The following is a 21,845-nucleotide window of genomic DNA, read 5'->3' as shown; positions in this document are numbered from 1 at the left end:
AGCCAGGTGTCCAGGTACTTTTGATCACATAGTGTATATGACTGTTAAGTATGGAGCTATTGCATCAGTACACTCTGAAAGAAACCTAATTGGTTTACAAACTGGACTGGAAGAGTTGTTTTTATTAAGTGATGCTTGGTTGGTTGGTTGATTTGGAGGAGGGGACCGAACAGCGATGTCATTGGTCCCATCGGTTTAGGGTAGGATGGAGAAGGAAATTGGCCATGCCCTTTCAAAGGAACCATCCTAGCATTTGCCTGAAGCGATTTAGGGAAATCATGGAAAACCTAAATCAAGATGACAGACACGGGTTTGAACCGTCATCCTCCTGAATGGGGGTCCAGTGTGCTAACTGTTGCACCATCTCGCCCGGTGTAGGTTACTGAAGTTGCTCACTATTCTAAGGATTATCTACTTCTAAGTTACTCATGTTGGCAGCTGTTCTTAATTCGAATTCTGGAATATTTACCTTGTCTTCACTGGTGAAGGAATTTCGGATGACTGCTTCGTAACTCTGTTTTGGCAGCACTGTCACCGATAGTATTTCCATTGCTGTCGTGCAGAGAAGGCATTGATTGTGTCTTGCCTCTAGCATACTTTACATTCAATCAGAATCTCTTTGGATTCTCTGCCAGGTTTCGAGACAAAGTTTCGTTGTGAAAACTATTGTAAGCATCTCACATTGAATCTGGCCTAAATTTCGAGCTTCTGTAAAAGATCACCAATCTTGGAGATTTTGCGTTGTTTCTGTGACAGTATTCTGACCCGTTTTGTATGCCAAGGGGGATCAGCTTCATGCTCCATAGTTTGTTAATTTATTTGGTATCTCTCAATTTCTGTCGATACTATTTCATTGAATTCAAGCCACACCTAGTCTACATGTACATTGCTAATTTAGAAGGAGTGAGATTGTCCCTCAGGAAGGAGTCAAGCGAATTTTTATCTGCTTTTTTTGAATAGGTATACTTTTCGTTTATTTTTGGAGGATTTAGGGGTTACATCACTCAGTCCCTCTACAACAACCCTATGGTCACTAATCCCTGTATCCGTTTGATGCTCATTATTAGCTCAGGGTTATTTGTTACTAAGGGGTGTAGTGTGTTCACAACCATTTACTATTCATGTTGGCTCATGAACTGATTCTTTGAAATAATTTTCAGAGAATGGGTTTTGCGCAATTTCGGATGATGTTTTATGCGTACCTCCAGATTTAAAAATGTATTTTCGCCAACATATTGAAGGTAAATAATTGTATGAGTCGGGTATGTATTTGAAATTAAACTCGAGTTTTGTTTGAACCTTTCAGCAACTGTGTATCATCTCATTTGGGAGTTCGGTAAAAGGATCCAATTGTTATTTTATCCTGGTTGCCAAGAATGACCTCTTCCCATACTAACTCACAGAAAATATCTACTTCAATTTCGCTACAAGATAAACTACTTATAACAGCAACAAACACATCACCGCCAACTGTGTTTGGCCTATCTCTTCTGTATACCGTTACATTCTTCACAAGAATTTCTGTTGAACTTATCTCCGTCTTTAGCCATCTTTAAATGCCTATAACGATTTGAGCATCAGTGTTTTGTATTAGCACTTGGAGCTCTGGTAGTATCCCAACACATCTACAACAATATACCGATGATTCCTGGATCCACGTTCTTCCTGTGTTCGACCTGCACCCTTTGAGACTGAGGCCCTTTTTGCGTTTCCCTGAGACTCTCTCACCTAAAAAACCAACCTGTCCACGCCACACAGCCCCTTCTACCAGTGTAGTCTGCTCGTGCGTGTAGAAGACTCCTGACCAAACCATCCTGTGGCGCAAGTCGCCGAATCTGCAGCCTACAGGCTATATCATTACAATTTCATGCCATATGGGTTAAAAAATACCGCACACACATGGCAGAGATTCAAGTGCAATGTTTTACGTGTTCTCCCGCATGTTTTATTCTATCTTGACGGTATTTTGATTTCTCTAAGACCTTGCAAGAACATTTCCATTGTTTATACCAGCTCTTTCAATGCCGTAAGACTTTGGCATTCTCATTAATGCAGGGAAATGTATGTTTGAAGAAGCAGATATTTCTTTTATAGGCTACAAGACCTCTTTCATTGGACTGGCACCACTTCAAGAATACCTTTCAGCTATTCAAAATATGCCATGTTCTGCTGCATACAAGAGCCTTCGTCGGTCTATCGCTGTCGTTTACGGCACTTTGCCGTCGTTCAGCAGCCTCTAAATCTCCTTCTCACCGAAAAGAACACTTCTGGCAACAGAAAAATTAAGTGGTCTCCAGAAGTAATTGAAGCATTTGAAGACAGCACTGCCTAATGCAACGCTGCTAACAGATGGGATATTTTGTACATGCCAAATATGTAGCTGTGGGCACTTCCCTGCAACAACAGTTTCGTGAATCCTGGCAAATCATTGCATTTTTCTCCATGCATCTTACAGAGGCTCAAACTAAATGGAGCGATGTAGATTGGGAACTTCTCGGCATGTAACTGGTCGTTAAACACTTCCAATCCATTTGAGATGGCCATCACTTTGCAGTACAGGGTTATTACAAATGATTGAAGCGATTTCACAGCTCTAAAATAACTTTATTATTTGAGATATTTTCACAATGATTTGCACACACGTACAAAAACTCAAAAAGTTTTTTTAGGCATTCACAAATGTTCGATATGTGCCCCTTTAGTGATTCGGGAGACATCAAGCTGATAATCAAGTTCCTCCCACACTCGGCGCAGCATGTCCCCATCAATGAGTTCGAAAGCATCGTCGATGCGAGCTCGCAGTTCTGGCGCGTTTCTTGGTAGATGAGGTTTAAACGCTGATTCTTTCACATAACCCCACAGAAAGAAATCGCATGGGGTTAAGTCGGGAGAGCGTGGAGGCCATGACACGAATTGCTGATCATGATCTCCACCACGACCGATCCATCGGTTTTCCAATCTTCTGTTTAAGAAATGCCGAACATCATGATGGAAGTGCGGTGGAGCACCACCCTGTTGAAAGATGAAGTCGGCGCTGTCGGTCTCCAGTTGTGGCATGAGCCAATTTTCCAGCATGTCCAGATACACGTGTCCTGTAACGTTTTTTTCGCAGAAGAAAAAGGGGCCGTAAACTTTAAACCGTGAGATTGCACAAAACACGTTAACTTTTCGTGAATTGCGAATTTGCTGCACGAATGCGTGAGGATTCTCTACCGCCCAGATTCGCACATTGTGTCTGTTCACTTCAGCATTAAGAAAAAACGTTGCTTCATCACTGAAAACAAGTTTCGCACTGAACGCAACCTCTTCCATGAGCTATTGCAACCGCGCCGAAAATTCAAAGCGTTTCACTTTGTCATCGGGTGTCAGGGCTTGTAGCAATTGTAAACGGTAAGGCTTCTGCTTTAGCATTTTTCGTAAGATTTTCCAAACCGTCGGCTGTGGTACGTTTAGCTCCCTGCTTGCTTTATCCGTCGACTTCCGCGGGCTACGCGTGAAACTTGCCCGCACGCGTTCAACCGTTTCTTCGCTCACTGCAGGCCGACCCGTTGATTTCCCCTTACAGAGACATCCAGAAGCTTTAAACTGCGCATACCATCGCCGAATGGGGTTAGCAGTTGGTGGATCTTTGTTGAACTTCGTCCTGAAGTGTCGTTGCACTGTTATGACTGACTGATGTGAGTGCATTTCAAGCACGACATACTCTTTCTCGGCTCCTGTCGCCATTTTGTCTCACTGCGCTCTCGAGCGCTCTGGCGGCAGAAACCTGAAGTGCGGCTTCAGCCGAACAAAACTTTATGAGTTTTTCTACGTATCTGTAGTGTGTCGTGACCATATGTCAATGAATGGAGCTACAGTGAATTTATGAAATCGCTTCAATCAATTGTAATAGCCCTGTATTTTTGGACCATTGACCACTTCTGTTCTACTGTGGCCAACAGAACTTATTCCGCCACATCAGTGCCGACATGTGGAATTTGTGGCACAACTTACAACAGACATTCGACATATCAAAAGCAAAGACAATAGCATGGCTGATTGCCTTTTGAGAAATGTAGCGTAACAATGGTAGACTGCATGCAGATTGCAGATAGCCATCTGACAGACGGTTTCATATGGCAATAGATTCTCGATGGAGCACTTACCTTGCTTTACCTGACGCATTTACTTGTTGATGTATATGCAAATGAAATGTGGCATAACTACAGCGGCGTTCGTTTACAGCCCCTAATCCCACTAAACTACCGCCAAGAGGTCTTCAATGCCATTCACAGCTTATTACACCCTGGCAGCAAAGCAATGGTCAGAGCTGTGGCAAGCAAAATGGTCTGACCATGTGTCAAGAAAAACAGCCGCATGTGGACTTGCTCCTGTGTTATGTGCCAGAAAAACAGTTTCACAGCATGTGCATACAATCATTCAGAATTTTCCTCTACAGACCACACATTTTGTTATATCTACCTTGACGTTGTCGGCCCAGGGTCATCATCACCTACTAACAGTTGTTGACAGTTATACTAGGTTGCCAGAAGCTGTCTAACTAGTAGACATCACAGATGTATCTGTCGCCAGGGCACTTGTGAATGTTTAATTGTCTTGCCATGAGGTTCCTCTTATCTTTGTCATGGGCTGAGGCCATCATTTTAATGGATTACTGTTCAACGAACTACTTAACCTTTGTGGCAGACACCACATTCCTATCACGAGTTAACCATCCCATGTGGTCCACTGCATGTATTACTCACTTAAATTCTTTCTTAAGTGCCAGAAAGAAACTTGGATTGATACATTGCTGTGTGCTCTGCTTGGTCTCCAGATGGCTGTAAAAGAAGATTTACCCTGTTCTCCAGCACAAATAGTGTTCAGCGAAGAGCTGCGAGTATATGGCGATTTTATCAGAGTGTCTCTACAACAATCCAGCTGTCGAATGACCACACTGATTTTCTCCGAAAACTAGAGCTGCACATCCGAGAAATATGCCCATGAAACCTGCAATGCCACGGACAACAATCTCAGTTCATTTTCGAAGAGTTGAACACATCAACATATGTCTGGCTGTGTGCTGACGCTGTACAGCAACCTTTCGCTTCTCCATGTTCTGGTCTATATAAAATGATGTCAAGATTACCAAATACCTTCGTCATCTGAAAAGGGGGCGTGAACGAGAAGGCTTCAGTTGAGTGACTTAAAACTGCTCTCATCGACAATTCACACTGGCTCTGGCACCTGTACAACAATTACCAGCAGGCACATACCCTCTTCTCTGCAGACAGTAACACCTACGCCAGAAGACACAACCACTTCTGACCCACACCATGCTACACCTACAATGACATGAATGGGCAGACACATCAAATGCAAGTTCCCAGATGTCCCCCATGCTCCAGGCTATCACGCGGTCTGAAAGCGGAAGAACAGATTTGACCAGCTGACTGATAATCAAACTATACTTATTGCCCATGTACTTACTCATACGCATGTGCTCATTATCTTTCGCTCACTTCCTCTGCCCAAGCATGTACCTGCTCTGGCTGTCTGCCATGTTCATCAGCTGGTTGCCTTACCCAGGGTCCTTGGGGAGGGCAGAAGAAAGATTAACCAACCTCCCTCATGGTCTTTATGTTAATGACGCCCGACTTGAACGATAGCCTTCTTGCGCCAACTAAGATCGATTGTGGATTAAGTACTCCCTGCGGTAAATGACTATTAATCACGTGCTGTTTGGTTGCTTCCCAAGTATAAGTGTTAGCTGAGCTACAACAGTAGCTGTGGTGGATTACAACAGAGGTATTGAGCATTTCCCATTTACGGGACTGCACCGAGTGACAACACATGCAAGACTGCTCCTACCATTCAGAAGGAGAACTGATGCTTTTTGCAGGCGCTCCTCTGGAGTAGACCTATTTTGCTCGGTTACAGTCTCGACACCATATCTGCCGTTTCTGACTTAAGTTCAGCTTCATACTGGAAGAAAATTCCTCCATCCTCTGCACCTTTGAGTTTCACACTTCCTTCCGCCATCGAAAAACGCTGATTTCTTTCATCTGTCGCCGTAGACATGAGCCCTTACTGAATACTATTGTCCGGAGCCAGTCAAACCCAATCTTCTAACAAAGCATTATGGAACGAGAAAGTCGAGCTGCCTTGTATGTCTTTGAAGGGAGTGGAGCCACTCGTTAAATATATGCACGTAGTGACAGGAGTGTGATGAACAGTGGCATAGACGCTGTTGCTTTTTACATAGTGTTGTAATATCTGTGCAATATGGCGGGCGATGAAATTGACATTCCAGGCATGTTAAATGGTGTCCTGAATTAATTTCGTTTTAATTGCCGTTAGCATTTCCATTAGAATAGTATGATACAGGGGTCCACTTTACCTATACTTCCCTAATCTCTCTCTGGATTTTTTTGCTATATTTACTCCCATAGCAAACGTTAAGCGAAAAAGTTGCCGGAGCGTAGGATTTCTTAAACTTATAAACACATTCTGTTGACTGTCACAAGAGGAATACGTTGCGGAGACGCTGACGATTACATTAATTACATTAGTTTTTGACAGTGTAGAAAGATGTAGAGTTTTTCCCTGTTGTTATACAATAACTCATGTTTTGAATTAATGGAATGGTGTTACTCTTGTCACTAGAAACGGGAGCGATTTTTACGTTTGGGCGTTCGAGATTTGCAGACAACTTGCCAAGTCGTTTTTACATCAGGAATGACAGAATTGTGGACTTTGACTGCGGTGATGAACACACTGCGCTCGTGTGCGGTAAATATTTTAGGATACTCATTAATTAATGTACAGTAAACTTACCTTGTACTCGATCCGTATATCCTGAATCACTTTGAGTTTAAGCACTACCTGTCTAGGAATTAAGTGTAATAGTTATTTTGTTATATGAAACTAAATGTTATTTAATCACAATATATGTATTTATCTGTCATATCAAAAGTTTTTGAGAAAATTATGTGCGAAAAACTGATTTCTCTTTTAGAGAATAATCTATATCGTAACATGCATTTAGGAGGTAAAATGTTATACACATAGTAAACTATGAACGTCCTTAATAGTACATTAAATCGGATAGATAACAAATAACTGTTTTTAGAACTGTCAAATGCATTTGATCTGGTTAATCTTGAAAGACTACTTACAAAGAGTGAACTCCATAGCTTTCAAAGATGGTGATCAAATCGTTCATGGATTACAGTAAGTACTGTCTACTGTGTACAATAAAGTACGTAGTGTCAGAGACCAGATTGTGCATCCCCTGTTTTCCTACTGTGTGTTAATGATCTAGATATAAATGTGTTAATGCATACAACACTTAAAAGTGAGAACAGTAAGGAACTGCAAAGTCTGTAAATCATGCCGTGAAGCAAATCATCATTGGTCAGACCAAAATTGGGTAATAGGTAGACTGCCAAAATGAATTTCATACCCAACAAAATAAGGATCCAAATAAATCTAGCCTTTTCTGAAATATGGTCACGTGCAAAGTTGTGCTGGAACAAAATTCCATGGTATTTGGCTGCAAGACAATTTGAAATTGATTAAAGATGCTGAATATGTCAATGACAGTAAATTCATATTACTGTAATTCCCTCCTGGGCTTTCCATTGTTTGAGTGTGTTTATGGTACACTAAGTTGAGAGTATTATTCCCTAAGAGTCTTAAAGTCATACACCAGTATGGAAACTGTTAGGGGTGCTTACTGTGCTTATATCCAGTCATGGGAGTAACATTCTTGTGAAAGTTTCTGGCAGCTCTCACTACAATTAAAATTCAAGTGGAGGCTATTAGAATAATAAACGGAAGTAAATTAGGGAATCGTGCATTCGTATGTTCACAGTACTTAACATACTTTTACTTCCATGCATTTGCATAAGGGGAAAGAATTGTAACTGATAGTCATAAAAGTCTGCAGAGGAACTGTCATGTCCAAGACCATGACACCAGACTCAGGCTTCAATACAACCTTACAAATACAAGAATTTATCAGAAGGGTCCATTCCACATTGGTTTGAAACTTTTTAATAAACTCCCTGTGAAAATAAAAGCTATTCATGATGCGAAGTCGTTCAATCATGACAGTCTTATTTAGAGCATCACTGTTTCAAATAAGCAAGTTAAGAAAGTGGAGCGTACAATAACACAGATTTGTTTGCTGTATATGTGTTATATATGTGCTAGTTAAGTTTATATCATATGTTTATTCTTATGTATCAGATAGTAGTGTGTGTGTGTGTGTGTGTGTGTGCGTGTGCGTGTGCATGTCTATTATTCATATTTCTGCATACTGACATTGCCACTGTGTGCCTTGGCATTTTTGTATTTCATAACTGTTATCAGTTTTGACACTATCTTGGATGGAGAGTCATCATCAGGTGTGGAACTAACCTTAGGTGTGCCTCAGGAAGTGTGTTGGGACACTTGCTGTTCATGTTGTATATTAATGACGTAGCAGACAACATTAGTACTAACTCTGAGTAGGGCAGCGCAATGGTTAGCACACTGGACTAGCATTTGGGAGGACAACAGTTTAACTGTGTCTGGCCCTTCTGATTTAAGTTTTCCATGATTTCCCTACATTGCTTATGGCAAATGCTGGGATGGTTTCTTCAAAAGGGCACAGCTGCTTTTCTTCCTTAATCCGAGCTTGTGTTCCATCTCTAATGACCTCATTGTCAAGGGGATGTTAATTGCTAATCTCCTCCTCCCCCTTAATAACAACATCAGACTTCTTGCTGATGATGCAGTTATCTATAAGGAAGTACTGTGTGAAAGAATCTGCATAAATATTTAGTCAGTTCTTTATAAGATTTCAAGATGATTCCAAGATTGGCAGCGTCCTTTAAATGTTGAAAAATGTTAAATTGTGCACTTCACAAAATGTAGAAACATAGTATCCTATGGCTATATTATCAGTGAGTCACTGTTGGAATCGGCCTACTCCTGCAGATATCTTGGTATAACACTTTGTAGGGGTATGAAATGGAATGATCACATAGGCCCAGTCGTGGGTAAAGCAGGTGGTAGACTTTGGTTTATTCATAGAATGCTGGGGAGGTACAGTCAGTTTGCAAAGGAGATTGCTTACAAATCTTTTGTGTAACTGGTTCCAGTATATTGCTCAAGTGTGTGGGATCCGTATCAATTAGGACTAATGGGGGTTATCGAACATAACATATAAAAGAGAAGGGCAGCATGCATGGTCAAGATTTGTTTGATCTGTGGGAGTGTGTCATGGAGATACTGAAGGAACTGGACTGGAAGACTCTTGAAGATAGACATAAACTAAAGAATCAGCTTTAAATGATGACTCTAGGAATATACTACAACCCCCCATGTATCACTCAGATAGGGACTGTGAAAGTAAGGTTAGAAAAATTAATGCACACACAGAGACATTCAAACACTCACTCTTCCTGCGCTCCATACATGAATAGATTCAAAAGAAATCCTAATAAATTGTACAGTGGGACGCATCCTCTGCCATGCACTTCATGGTGATTTTTAGAGTGTAGACATAGTTGTATATGTAGACTATGTCTGCAGAATCTTTTTCTTATTTTCATTTATTAAGTGTTCAACGTAAATAGTAGTTCACTGTTGTTGCAAGTGCCCTGTGATTTCTGGGCTTCAACAAATGAATTAATATGTGATCAAAGATCTAAATTGCACTTATGGTGTGAGTGGCTCTTGCATGGCATGCCGATGTTTTGAATTTGTTGACTTTGGTTGTAGCCATGGTGATAGTACATGATAGCTAATGAGATTCACCGTATCTAATGATTTCTTTGTGGAAGATATGAATTCATTCCATTTGTTTTTAATACAGGGAGTGCCAGAAAAACTTTTATTGGCTGGTCATTATGAATTTGAAGGTAGGCTGCAGATTTTCATATTTATTTGGTGAGTGGAAAATACTAGATTACCCAACAGATTGACCTGTAGGTTGGAGTGTAACAGTTTGGTTGTGAGTTGGTGAACCTGGGACAGGAGGAATGTTAGATATGAGTCATCGGCTTTGGCCAGGGATGTAATGTTAATGGCTGCTGTCACCTTACCTATTTGTGCATATGTTCAGTTTTTTTGTTACATGGTGAAACCAATGAGTGTGAAAGCAAAAAGTAAACATTGTTGTGATGACAAATTAGTCTGCAGCTTAACTGGAGGTATAGGTTAGGTTGGAAAGCAACAGTTAGGTTTGAGTTGGCAAAACCAACAAACGTGGTTGTAAAAACAAACCTGGTTGTGGTGACAGACTGATATATAGCTTTGCCGAGGTCAAGTTAGGTTGCAAGGTGACAGTTTGGTTATTAGTTGGTGAAGCCAACGAATGTGTGATATTAAAAAACTGACTGCGGTGGCAGACTGGCCTGTAGCTCAGTCCATTTGGAAAAAAAATACCTAAAAAAACATGTCATAGTCCCTATGTTATTTATAATGTTTATGACATGTTTCCTATGTCACTACAGTCCGCCCCTATACCTGAGTGGCCAGCGTGACGGATTGCCGTCCTACGGGCCTGGGTTTGATTCCCGGCTGGGTCGGGGATGTTTTCTGCTCAGGGACAGGGTGTCGTGCTGTCTTCATCGTTTCATCCCCATTCAGCGTGTAGGTTGCCCAATGTGGTGTCGAATGTAATAAGACCTGCCCTGCAAGGGGCCTCCCAACCAATGACGCCATACGGACATTTCCATTTTATGTCACTATAGTTGAAGTCACGAACGATGGCGGTCGAGTTTATGTTAGTTCTGTGCATCTACATCACCCATTCTTCCACAGCCATTGAGCGTTCAGAAGTGTTCTGAGCACTCTGCTGTGAATGCTGTAGCTAATGCGAGCATTGAACATGATTGTAGTGCATTATTTAGTGAATTTGTATTCCATTTGTTGCAAATTGTCACCACTAATGGTGGTGGTAAGTGCTAAATTCTGCATAAGCAAGCGAGAGACATAATTTACAGGATGTACACTTTCTTGGAGCGATTTCAAATGCATGTGCATACCACAATTGTTGCTGAATATTGCCAACAGTGCAGTCCCCATCAGTGCCTCAACATGTACGAACTGCCATTGTTCATGGAACGAACTATAGTCAAAGCTGACAACTCATATTGAACGTTTATCCATATTGGTGATGTCAATAAATGTAAATGGAAGAAAACTAGAAGTGCTGCCGTACAGAGCTGTAGTGTAGCCCAAGGCCTGAGTTAGCTTGGCCAGTGACAGTTTGTTAGAGTTAATGAAGTCAGTGACTCTCACCACGAAAATGGTTTCCTGTAATAGATTGATGTTTAGCATAGCTCAAGATATATTGTTGTTATTGCACTAACCTACTTGTATGTCTTATTTCCAATTTGCCAAGGATTCTGATTATGTTTAGTTCTGACTAGACAGAATGCCAGCTAACTTTATTTACGAAGAGAATTCTGATTGGCTACTGACAATCAACTCTTGATTCATTATCTTCAGGTCCCAGTATTCATAATACCTAGTTACCTACAGCCATGAATCCGTAACTGCACTACCTAGTGGGTAGAATGTAATAAATTTGTAGACTATTCTAATTTTTTACTTAGATTTTAGTTTTTCAAACATATGTAGTTATATAAGTGTGGATAATATCTTAAGCAACCTGAAAGCTGTCTGTAGACTAATGATAAATGAATAGTATTTGTTGCAATTTTTGACAGTGCTTTCCTACTTTTGAGGAAGAATACTATACATGACCATAAATTGTATATTTTTACTGCGTGTCTTATGTTGAATTTTCAAATAGTTTTTATGTTCTATATCATATAACTTAATACTATATCAGTGCATGCTGACTATGGCAGACATATTCAATAGGGTTGGTGGTAGTAGTAGTAGTAGTAGTAATAATAATAATAATAATAATAATAATAAACATTAAAACATTTGTTTTCATTTGATTTTCAGAGACGGGAAGACTTTACTTGTTTGGAAGCAATGACTATGGACAGTTAGGGATGGGACATAGTAACACTGTTACAAAACCAAAATGTGTCAAAAGTAAGAATTTTTAGTCTGTCACTAATCAAATTAGCATGGTTTAAATCATTAGCTAATAACCCGAATTTCTTAATTTTCAGCCATTAAGCAGTACCGCATAACTCATGTTGCTTGCGGTAGAGCACATACAGTAGTAAGTACAGGTAAACATTTGTTCTAGCCTATTTATGAAGTACTTTGAATAAAATAATTTTGCGGTCATTTAAGCCTTAGATAAGCAACTCATTTTTTTGTCCAATATACCAGTGTTTAAAATTATTTATTCTGCAGATGTGTTGAAATCAATCCCTCAAAGGACTTGGAAAAAAATAATTTTCTTTTCAAAAATTCTGCTAGCAACATGTAATATACCGCCAAATATAGCTAATATGTAGTTTCTCAAGCTTTCCCAACTTAAATTCATTTTTTGAAGTCTTTGATAATACTTGTTCCATTATAAATTACTCTTAAATTTTATGGAAGCATCCTTGATAGGTTTTTAAGGCACTGGCAAATTGTTACTGGATGTGCTCTTTAAATGAAGAGCTGTTTGTTTTGTTAGAAAACTATTTCTCAAATGGCATCTAAAGAGATTTCATGGACAACTGTATGTACTTCTGGAACAGTGTTAAAAATATAACTGTAGATTAAATACACATCTGGAGTATTACAAACATATTTGTCGCATATACTGACAGTGAAGCTGAGGAAAGAAAATCCGTGAACAGTATCTCTATAGTAATGAGTAGCTAACCTTAAGACTGCAGGTGTGTCATGCATGCAAATTACAAAAATTTGAAGTTAATATTACCAGAAAGTGATTTTCAAGAAGCAGAGCTGCTGTAAGTGTAGCAGTATCTTCTTCCTGTAAGCTTTATGTGCTAAAACTAAAAAAACTCCTCCCGAACAGGCCACGAAAGCCCAACGGTACTGACCGGCCGCCGTGTCATCCTCAGTTCGTAGGCGTCACTGGATGCGGATATGGAGGGGCATGTGGTCAGCACACTGCTCTCCCGGCCGTATGTCAATTTCCGAGGCCGGAGCCACTACTTCTCAATCGAGTTGCTCCTCAGTTTGCCTCACAAGGGCTAAGTGCAATCCGCTTGCCAACAGTGTTCAGTAGACCGGATGCTCACCCATCCGAGTGCTAGCCCAGCCTGACAGCGCTTAACTTCGGTGATTTGACGGGAACCGGTGTTACCACTGCGGCAAGGCCATCTGCAGTGTGCAGAATAATACATTTGGCTCCAGTTAGCAAAAAAATAGCAATGGAGATACTCAACTTATGTGGGAGCTACACATTTCAGAGATTGCAATACACAGTGTGTGTGGTTTGACAACTGGATCTTCTGGTTCTCTCCAGTATTATTATTTGTGCTAGAGACTGATTGTTGTATCTAGTAATTGCATATTATGAGGCACAATTTTTATTTACCATATTTGTACTAATATAGGCTGCACCTAAACTTTGGACAAGAGATTATAGTAAAAGTAATAAAATATAGACCGCACTATTAAGTTCAGTTAGGCAGTGCTTTGAATTGCGTCTCTCCCCCTCTCTTCTCTCTCAAATAACTGAGGGTACTCTCTCTCTCTCTCTCTCACACACACACACATACACACAAATTACCATCTATTCCAATGCTTCACACACACGCAATTACCATCTATTCCAATGTTTTGTGGTCCTCATTATCATAAGTTTTGTGACCATAATGTGGCTTGATGTTCAGATAAAATAGCCAACACAACTCGGATTATGATGTACTACTATGGTGTACTTGATACAGTGCTAAATTATCTTAGCAACCATACATGACAATAGAGCAGTGCAGAACAACTTTGCTTTGGCCCGTATGGAAAAGAATAGCATGTAAAAGAAACATTTCACCGATGGAATTTAAAGTTTCTTATGGATGGGTTCAGCAATTTATACACTGAAATAATCTGTCTTTCTGTATAGAACTACAATTGTGCAAAAACTGCTTCAAGTTTACAAAAACAGTTTGATATCTTTTCAGCATTACATGGAAATTAGTATTTACATTCCCGAATAGGGAAGGCAAACTAAATGCCATTCTAATTTGATATGCCAATCAGCATTACAGTAGATAGTTTACAGGAACATGATGTGCAAATATATACATGTGGTGCTGAAAAGCAGCAGTGCACAGTGATGTTGAACATTATGGCTGATGAATGAAAATTGCAATTGTTGTGGTTTTTAATCAGAAGATGCTCCACAAGGGCGAGAGCTTTCGAGCTGGTGTTACTCTAAGAGCTCTTGATGTTACACTGCAATAACTTGTGATGGTATTAATTTCAACCAGCAATATACTTGTACATGTCATTTTGAAACTGATGATTCATCTTCGTCTACTTCCTCTTCTGTTTCTATAATATTGCCTTCAAGTTCATTTTCCTTGTATAGCCAGTCTATATATTCCTTTCAGCTTTCACTTCTCTTTTCTGCAAAGGCTTCTTCAGTTTTCCTACAGACAGGGACCTACCTTACCACTTCTTATATGTACTTCTATAGCCTTGCATTTCTCCTCTAGCCATTCCTGCTTAGACTTTTTGCACTTTGTTAATCTCATTCTTTAGATGTCTGTATTCCCTTTCACTGGCTTCTTTTGCAGCAATTTTATATTTTCTTCTTTTGTCAGTTACATTCCACATATACTGTGTTGTTCAAGGACTTCTCTTAGCCCTTATCTTTTTACCTATTTCATCCTCTGCTACCTTCACTATTTCACCTCTTAAAGCTATTCATTTTTATTCTGTTGTGTTCCTTTCCTCATTTCAGTCAAACATTCTTTAATGCTACCTCTGAAACCCTCAACAACCTCTGGTTTCTCAACTTATCCAGGTCCCATCTCCTTAATTTTATACCTTTTTCTATGTCTTCAGTTTTAATCTGCAGTTCGAAACCAATAAATTATAGTCAGAGTCCACATCTAATGTGAATAAAACCATTTTGAGATATAAATTTTTATTACACTGCTTTGGCTACTGCTTTCATTGCATGCCATAAAGATCTTTGAACTCCTCTCTCTCTGACACACACACACACACACACACACACACACACACACACACACATCATATTGTAATCTTTGTTGGCACAATTAATAACGTAAGCTTATGCTTAAGCTATCATGTGCCTTGTGGGTAGTGTACTTTAATTGGAATCTTTAATTAAGCATCTTACACTGGCACTGTATATGTGGTGAAACGGTGTTCAGTATCGAGTATTAAAACCTGTGCCTAATCAGGACATCAATTAACAGGTTGTTAGCTGACACCCTGGTCAGGCAGAGGTTTTAACACTGACACTGATCCTTGTTTCATGGATTCAAAGTTTCTTTTGATATCTGATGATGGTAGTAGTCAAAATTGCATAATAAAATTTTGTAGCTGTGAAGAAGGTGTACATCATTATCTGACATGGATCATTGATCCTTGAAGGCCTTTTTTAAGGGACTGAAAGCATGATAATCGCACGGGGAGAGACCTGGACTATAGGCATTTCCATACGTTAAGGCATTTGCAATATGAGGACATGCATTATTGTGAAGCAACAGTGCACCTTCTCTACACTGGTGGTTTTCAACAGACATGCTGTCCCATACACAGTCTTCATCATCCAACAGATGTTTGTCCTTTGGCAGCCAAGAAGAGGATAATGGCACATTGGTCTTGTTAGGATATATTTTTTAACATCGTTGGCTTAGTTCATGTTTATGCATTTGTTGCATGCATGAGGGAAAGACACAAAAGCCACTCTAATCCTTTGTCTATCTATTGGTGTTTATATATGTGCATCAGAGTCGTGCTATGCTGCATATATGCTGCAGCAATGCCCTCAAACAGAAACTTTTTGATTGCCCCCTTACAATAGAGTCAACATCTGCTCCTGTAAATGCCTTACTATTTGAAATCTGGTTCTGAAATCTCAGACTTAAGATTTTATAATCAATTGGACGCTGTCCAGTGTCTCCAGGTCTCTATGTACAGTCGTATTGTGTGATTCGTATACCAAGTGTTAGCAATGATGAAATTGTGCTCTGTACAAAATTCTATTAGGCAACTTTCTCTTTCATTCCTTATTCCAGTCCGTATTCTCCTATTTTTCCTTCTCTTCCTTTTCCTACTATCAGATTCCAGTCCCACATCATGGTTAAATTTTCCTTTCATGTACTTATCTGAAAAATTTCTTTCATTTCATCAAACACGCTTTCACCGTCATTGGCATAGCTAGTTGGCATATCACCTTGTACTATTGTGGTGGATGTTGGATGTGTGTCTATCTTGGTTGCAGCAATGCATCCACACAGCAGCTGTTCATAGTAGCTTATGTGCATTCCGATTTTCTTATTCATTATTAGACATACTCCTCAATTATACTTATTTGATTTTGTGTTTATAACTGTGTATTCATCTTACCACTGAACTTCACTAATTCCACTATATCTAACTTCAACCTATCCATTTCCTTTTTTCTAAATACTTCAGGATTAGCCCTTGAGCAGGCATGCCATATTTATGAGCAGAGTCACTGTTTAATATTAGTTCAATTTCATTATATCACACTCTTGCCATGGTCAGGTGTTACTCACAGTAATGATCACCTCAAAGCATTAAACAGCATAACCAAATGCTTATTCAGTTACTAATTATCTACATGGGGAGTTGGAAAATAAGTTTCCCCTTTCGACTGTGGTCAGAGTTGTGTGTGAAAGGAAAAAAAAGAGAATGATACATTAAAGATAAGACATATCTTGATTTTTCTGCATATTTTCCAAGTACGTTGAGACATTTGTCATACCACTTTATAAGCTTCGAAAAGCCTTCCAGGAAAAAATCAGGGCATTGCATAGGGAAGAAGTGTTGAATGGCTTGTTTGACATCAGCACTGCCGCCAAAGCGCCTTCCTCTGAGAGTCTTCTTCAAAGCAAGAAACAAATGGAAGTCACTTGGCGCGAGATCCGGACTGTAAGGCGGACGGTGTAGGTGCTCCCAACCTAGAGTTGCAATATGGTTTTGCGTTGCCGTCACTGTGTGTGGTCTTGCATTGTCATCCAACAGCAGAACGCCAGATCTGAGACGGCCGGGCTGCTTTTTCTGAATCACCCCTTTCAATTTTGACAGAGTGGCGCACAGTACCCTGCAGCATTGATGGTCGCACCCTCCAGAAAGTCCAGCAGCAAAACTCCTTTGGCGTCCCAGAAAACCGTGAGTAGCACTTTACCTGCAGACGGAGTGCTTTTGAAATTCTTTCGGACAGGTGACGCTGGAGGTTTCCACTCCATGGATGCGGCCTTCGATTCGGGTGTGTAATGGTGGACCAACGTTTCATCACCCGTCACAATCCGAAACAGAAGTCATTGCCAGATTCATGGTAACGCGTGAGCTGTTCCAGGCTGAACTCCATGTCGCCGTGTTGTTTTTTGCCCATATCACACAACTCTGCCCACTGTCGACAGGGGAAACTTATTTTCCAACTCACTCTCATATTATACCATGGGCTCATTGTGGGATTGTGTTGCTAGCTTGTAACCCGAGTCATTTTCTTGCACAGATCTTAATTTTTTTCTTACCTAGCTCACTATTTATTTTCTATTACTGCTGCTCATTTGGACATGTGACAACACAATTTATAACTTTATTAGTTGGAGCAATAATGAAGCAATAGGCATGGGATCACAATTGTGAAACAACAGTGGAATGGTGCAAAGCAGTTTTGTTATTGATGCACTCTATACATGGGTGTGCCTGTTTGAGGATTTATAGAGACCACTCACTGAAAAGCAGAAACATTGAGTTATCTGTAGGCACACACAAAAAAGAAAGAAAGAACTTGTTAGCTTTCAGATAATGTGCCTTTATATTGTTTAGTAAAGTTTTCAGAAGATTAAAACAAATGACAGTATCCACCCTGGGTGTATGACATCAAAATTTGCCTCTGTTACATTTTCCCCCCTCCCCACCCCTTCCTTATCCCAGCCCACCCCGTCTCCTCCCCCATCCACTGCAGTTCCCATGCACTCCTCTCTGGGTGTCACACCCCCTATGTGACTCCTTCTTCGGCACCTGTGGGTGACGGGGTTCTCTCCCACTACCCCTCCTCCTGGTATCTCCCAGATCAGAGGCCTACTGCCACAAGTCAGCCGTGGGACCCACAGTTCATACACCCCAACTTTGTCCGCTCTTTGTCAGTTCCATATCTTGTTGTAGCCTCAGCTTTCTCTCTCTCTCTCTCTCTCTCTCTCTCTCTCTCTCTCTCCCTCCTGCCCTGCCCATCTCGACCTATGAAAGAGAAGGAGAAGGAAGATAAGTCCTAGGAAAAGGCCTCTCTGGTGCTCTGAGGTGCCAACTCACTGCTTGCAACTTGAGTCTGATCTCTCATTTATGGATGACATCGGATCCTTCTTGGTGATGGACAGTGACTCGGCGGCATGACTGGCTTCAGCCCATTTGCCATTTGTCTCCTGTTTGGCTCCCTGTTCCATGCTTATTCATTGGAATTGTAATGGGTACTACTTTCATTTTCCGAAGTTGCAATCCCCTATTTCCTTTTACTCCACAGATTGTGGCATTCTCCAGGAACCTTTTTCCTGTTGCTCACTCACTTACCGTTCGTGGGTTCTGCTTTGTCAGAACCAGGTCGGCCCTTTGCTAATCATGGAAACAAACATGTCGACCTCCTGACACATTTTAGATATTTCCATTCAATAATGTGATATGGAATAATTTCCTGGGATAACTCATTACTTAGAAAGAAAGTACTGGTTGCACAGAAGTGAAGCCCACAGGGGCTCAGCATCGATTTGCTGGGTACGGGCCTGGAAACCCTGGGGTTCCTGAGTTGGGGACTGGTAAGTGCCGCCAATCCCCCATCACCATAAGCTCTGGGTATGCTTCAGTGACCACCATGCGGCACAGCAGTGGTATGTGTGTCCTAGTGAACAGGGATCTTGGCTTGACCACCCGGGTTGTGAGGACAGGATAAACCTCTATTAAAAAAAAAAAAAAAAAAAAAAAAAACCTCAATCTCAAGGTGTGCTGCGCGCTGATGGGATGTATGACTGTTGAGGTGGAACAGTTGTAGCTGGCAACCTCTGGGGCCACCTGCCGCACCTTAGTTGTATAAGTCTTACTCAGGCATGCGGGGCTCTGTCTGAGTGGACCCTTATTTCCCAAGCTGCTTGTGGGGCTGAGATGGAACACTCAAAATCATCATCATCTCCTCCCAGCAGGAAGTGTGTACCACGTGGTAGTATTCACACCCATTCATCCAAAAGAATGAGAGAGGCTAGTCGTCCTGATAATAAGAATATTTTTGACTTAGTAACAGGGCTCATGGAGTCGTGAATAACAATGTTTTTCTGGTGACGAAGATGAAGGAGCTTACATATGAAAAAGTGTCCCCCTTTTGTATCCATGAGGGTTTGGAAGGCCTTGCTGGAATATTAAAAGCTATGAAATGATTGTGTAATGGCTTATTGTTGGTCGAAACTAACAGGTCAAAGTAGGTAGTCCTTCATAAGAATTCTCAGAAACTGGGTGACTAGATCACTGTTGAGATGCACACCTCTCTCAGCTCCAGTAAGGGTGTTGTCACATGCCGAGATATCATGGACACTGCCTGAACATCTTATGGCAGGGTTCCTTTGACTTAATGTTTGGCCTTATGTCCCAAACCCTATGTGGTGCTATAAATGCCAGTGTTTCAGCCATACCGCCATGAGTTGTAGAGGTGAAGCAATCTGTGGTAAAGCTGCTCCTGACACTGGGACTGGCTGCCTGTCTCGGGCAATCTGCATCAACTGCTGTGGTAACCACCCAGTCTAGAGCCTAGACTGCCCTGTTTTTGTTGAAGAATGCAAAATACAGGAGATAGAAGTGACGAAGTGGATCTCCTATGCCGAATCCCCCTGTGGGTCCGAAGGGTTAGAATAGGCTTGTGGTATTCCTGCCTGTCATAAGAGGCGACTAAAAGGAGTTTCACACGTTTTGGCCTTTATGTGATGGTCCCCTGTAGGGTTTGACCTCCATTCTTCAAAATTTTCCTCAAGAGTGGTCCAATTGGGGAAGGACGCCTTACATGATGCATTGTGTCAGTCATGCCTTGAGAACTTAAGCCCACTTACTCGTCGTCGCATTGCAGCCCCACCCATTCTACATCTCTTGGGTGAGGACACCTTCCGGGGTGCGTTTTCCACCATGCGCTATGCAGTGTCGCTTTGTGCGTCGATGATGACCATGGAGTTCTTTGCACCTGATGTCCAGCACGGTAGCCAGTCTGTTGTGGTGGGGCCGCCATGTACCTTGTTGGTTGTAGCCCCCTGACCACACAGGGATCGCTCTGCTGATGCCTGCGCTGTTAACTCCCCACATATGCCAAGGGGTAGATGCCCATCCCCCTGGGGCATCAGGACTCCTGTCAATGACCATCCTGCCTGGTGGCCTTTGTTGCGGCTGGTGGCACCCATGGGGAGGGCCCCTGGTCAGAGTGGGTGGCATCAGGGTAGATGACACGCGATGAAGCGTAGTCCGTCATCTCTTGCTGGTGGTGAAACGACCCCAAATTGTTCACCTCCCTAGCCATACCATGGGAGGAATGTCAGACTAAGGATGGCAGCGGATCTTATTCACCCCGGTACCTTGTACGTTCAAGAGCTGATGGCGAATTTTTCATGACTACGAAGCCTCAGTTTTTTCTTGAGCATTTAGAGGACAAGTTTGGGTCCAAAATGAGATCTGGTGCAGTCTTGATCAAAACAGCATCCTCTGCCCAGTCATGGGCGTTACTTGCTTGTAACAAGCTGGGGGATGTTTCAGTAACCATCTACATCTACATCCATACTCTGCAAGCCACCTGGCGGTGTGTGGTGGGGTACCTTGAGTACCATCACGCCCCATAAGAGCTTAAATATGGTCTAGTGTATCATATTTCACAGGGACCTTCTTTAGCAGTCCGATGATGAACTGTACGCCAATTTAGAGTGATGAGGTGTACATTTCGTCCGGGGTCTGAGGGATAATCAGGTTGCCACCGGTTCCTTCATCTTGGCCTTTGAGGGTGATACATTGCCTGAGAAGATCAAGGTGATGGTCTACCGCTGTGATACAAAACCCTATATTCCTCCCCCAATGCAGTGCTTTAAGTGCTGGAAGTTCGGCCATATGTCTTCCTGCTGTACTTCCAGTGTCACCTGTCAAGATTGCGGACGCTTATCACAACCCAATACTCCATGTGCCCTGCCTCCCATCCGTGTCACCTGTGGAGAGCACCATTTGCCTTGCTCACCAGACTGCTAGATTCTCCAGAAAGAAAGGAAAATTATGGGGTACAAGACCCTGGACTGACTGACCTACATTGAGGCTAAGAGAAAGTTATAACACTTGCATCCTGTGCATATGACATCGTCTCATGCTGTTGCTACAACAGTTCTGGCACCATCAGCTCTGCCAACCCCAGTCACCTCTCAGAGCCGGAAGACTACCCCTGCCCCCTTGATGGTGGGGGGCATTTCCCTCCCTGTTGCTCTTGCACCACCTACTTTGGGAGCAACCCCCCCCCCCCCCCCCCCCAACCATCGGGGACGTCCGTCCCCACTTCTAAGCCAGAGAAGCGTCAGTCTTCTTCGGCTTCTCGCACTAGGAAGGGGTCCCTTGGGTCCCTCCATTCCCAGGTTTCTGCCAGTGGGAAAGATGACACCTGCCAGTGGCTGAAGAGCCCAAAAACAGCTGGTCATAGGGCTTCATGCTCATCCTCAGTACCGGAGACTGAGTCAATGAAGTCCTTCCAGCCAGGG

General features: G+C 41.8%; 1 protein-coding gene across 1 annotated transcript in view; it reads left to right on the top strand.

Moving 5' to 3' along the window:
* Positions 1-6,175: 6,175 nt before the first annotated feature.
* LOC124545274 (X-linked retinitis pigmentosa GTPase regulator-like) overlaps positions 6,176-21,845 on the top strand; it is a 340,423-nt gene continuing 324,753 nt past the window's right edge. The window contains exons 1-4 of the mRNA XM_047124156.1: positions 6,176-6,292; positions 6,646-6,771; positions 11,953-12,045; positions 12,126-12,188. Of these exons, the coding sequence (XP_046980112.1) occupies positions 6,265-6,292; positions 6,646-6,771; positions 11,953-12,045; positions 12,126-12,188 (310 nt within the window). The 5' untranslated portion in view covers positions 6,176-6,264. The remainder of the gene's footprint in view (positions 6,293-6,645; positions 6,772-11,952; positions 12,046-12,125; positions 12,189-21,845) is intronic.

This window comes from Schistocerca americana, chromosome 8, assembly GCF_021461395.2.
Source record: "Schistocerca americana isolate TAMUIC-IGC-003095 chromosome 8, iqSchAmer2.1, whole genome shotgun sequence".
NCBI lineage: Eukaryota > Metazoa > Arthropoda > Insecta > Orthoptera > Acrididae > Schistocerca > Schistocerca americana.
Note: the sequence above shows the minus strand (reverse complement) of the source record. Positions and strands in the feature narration are given on the sequence as shown.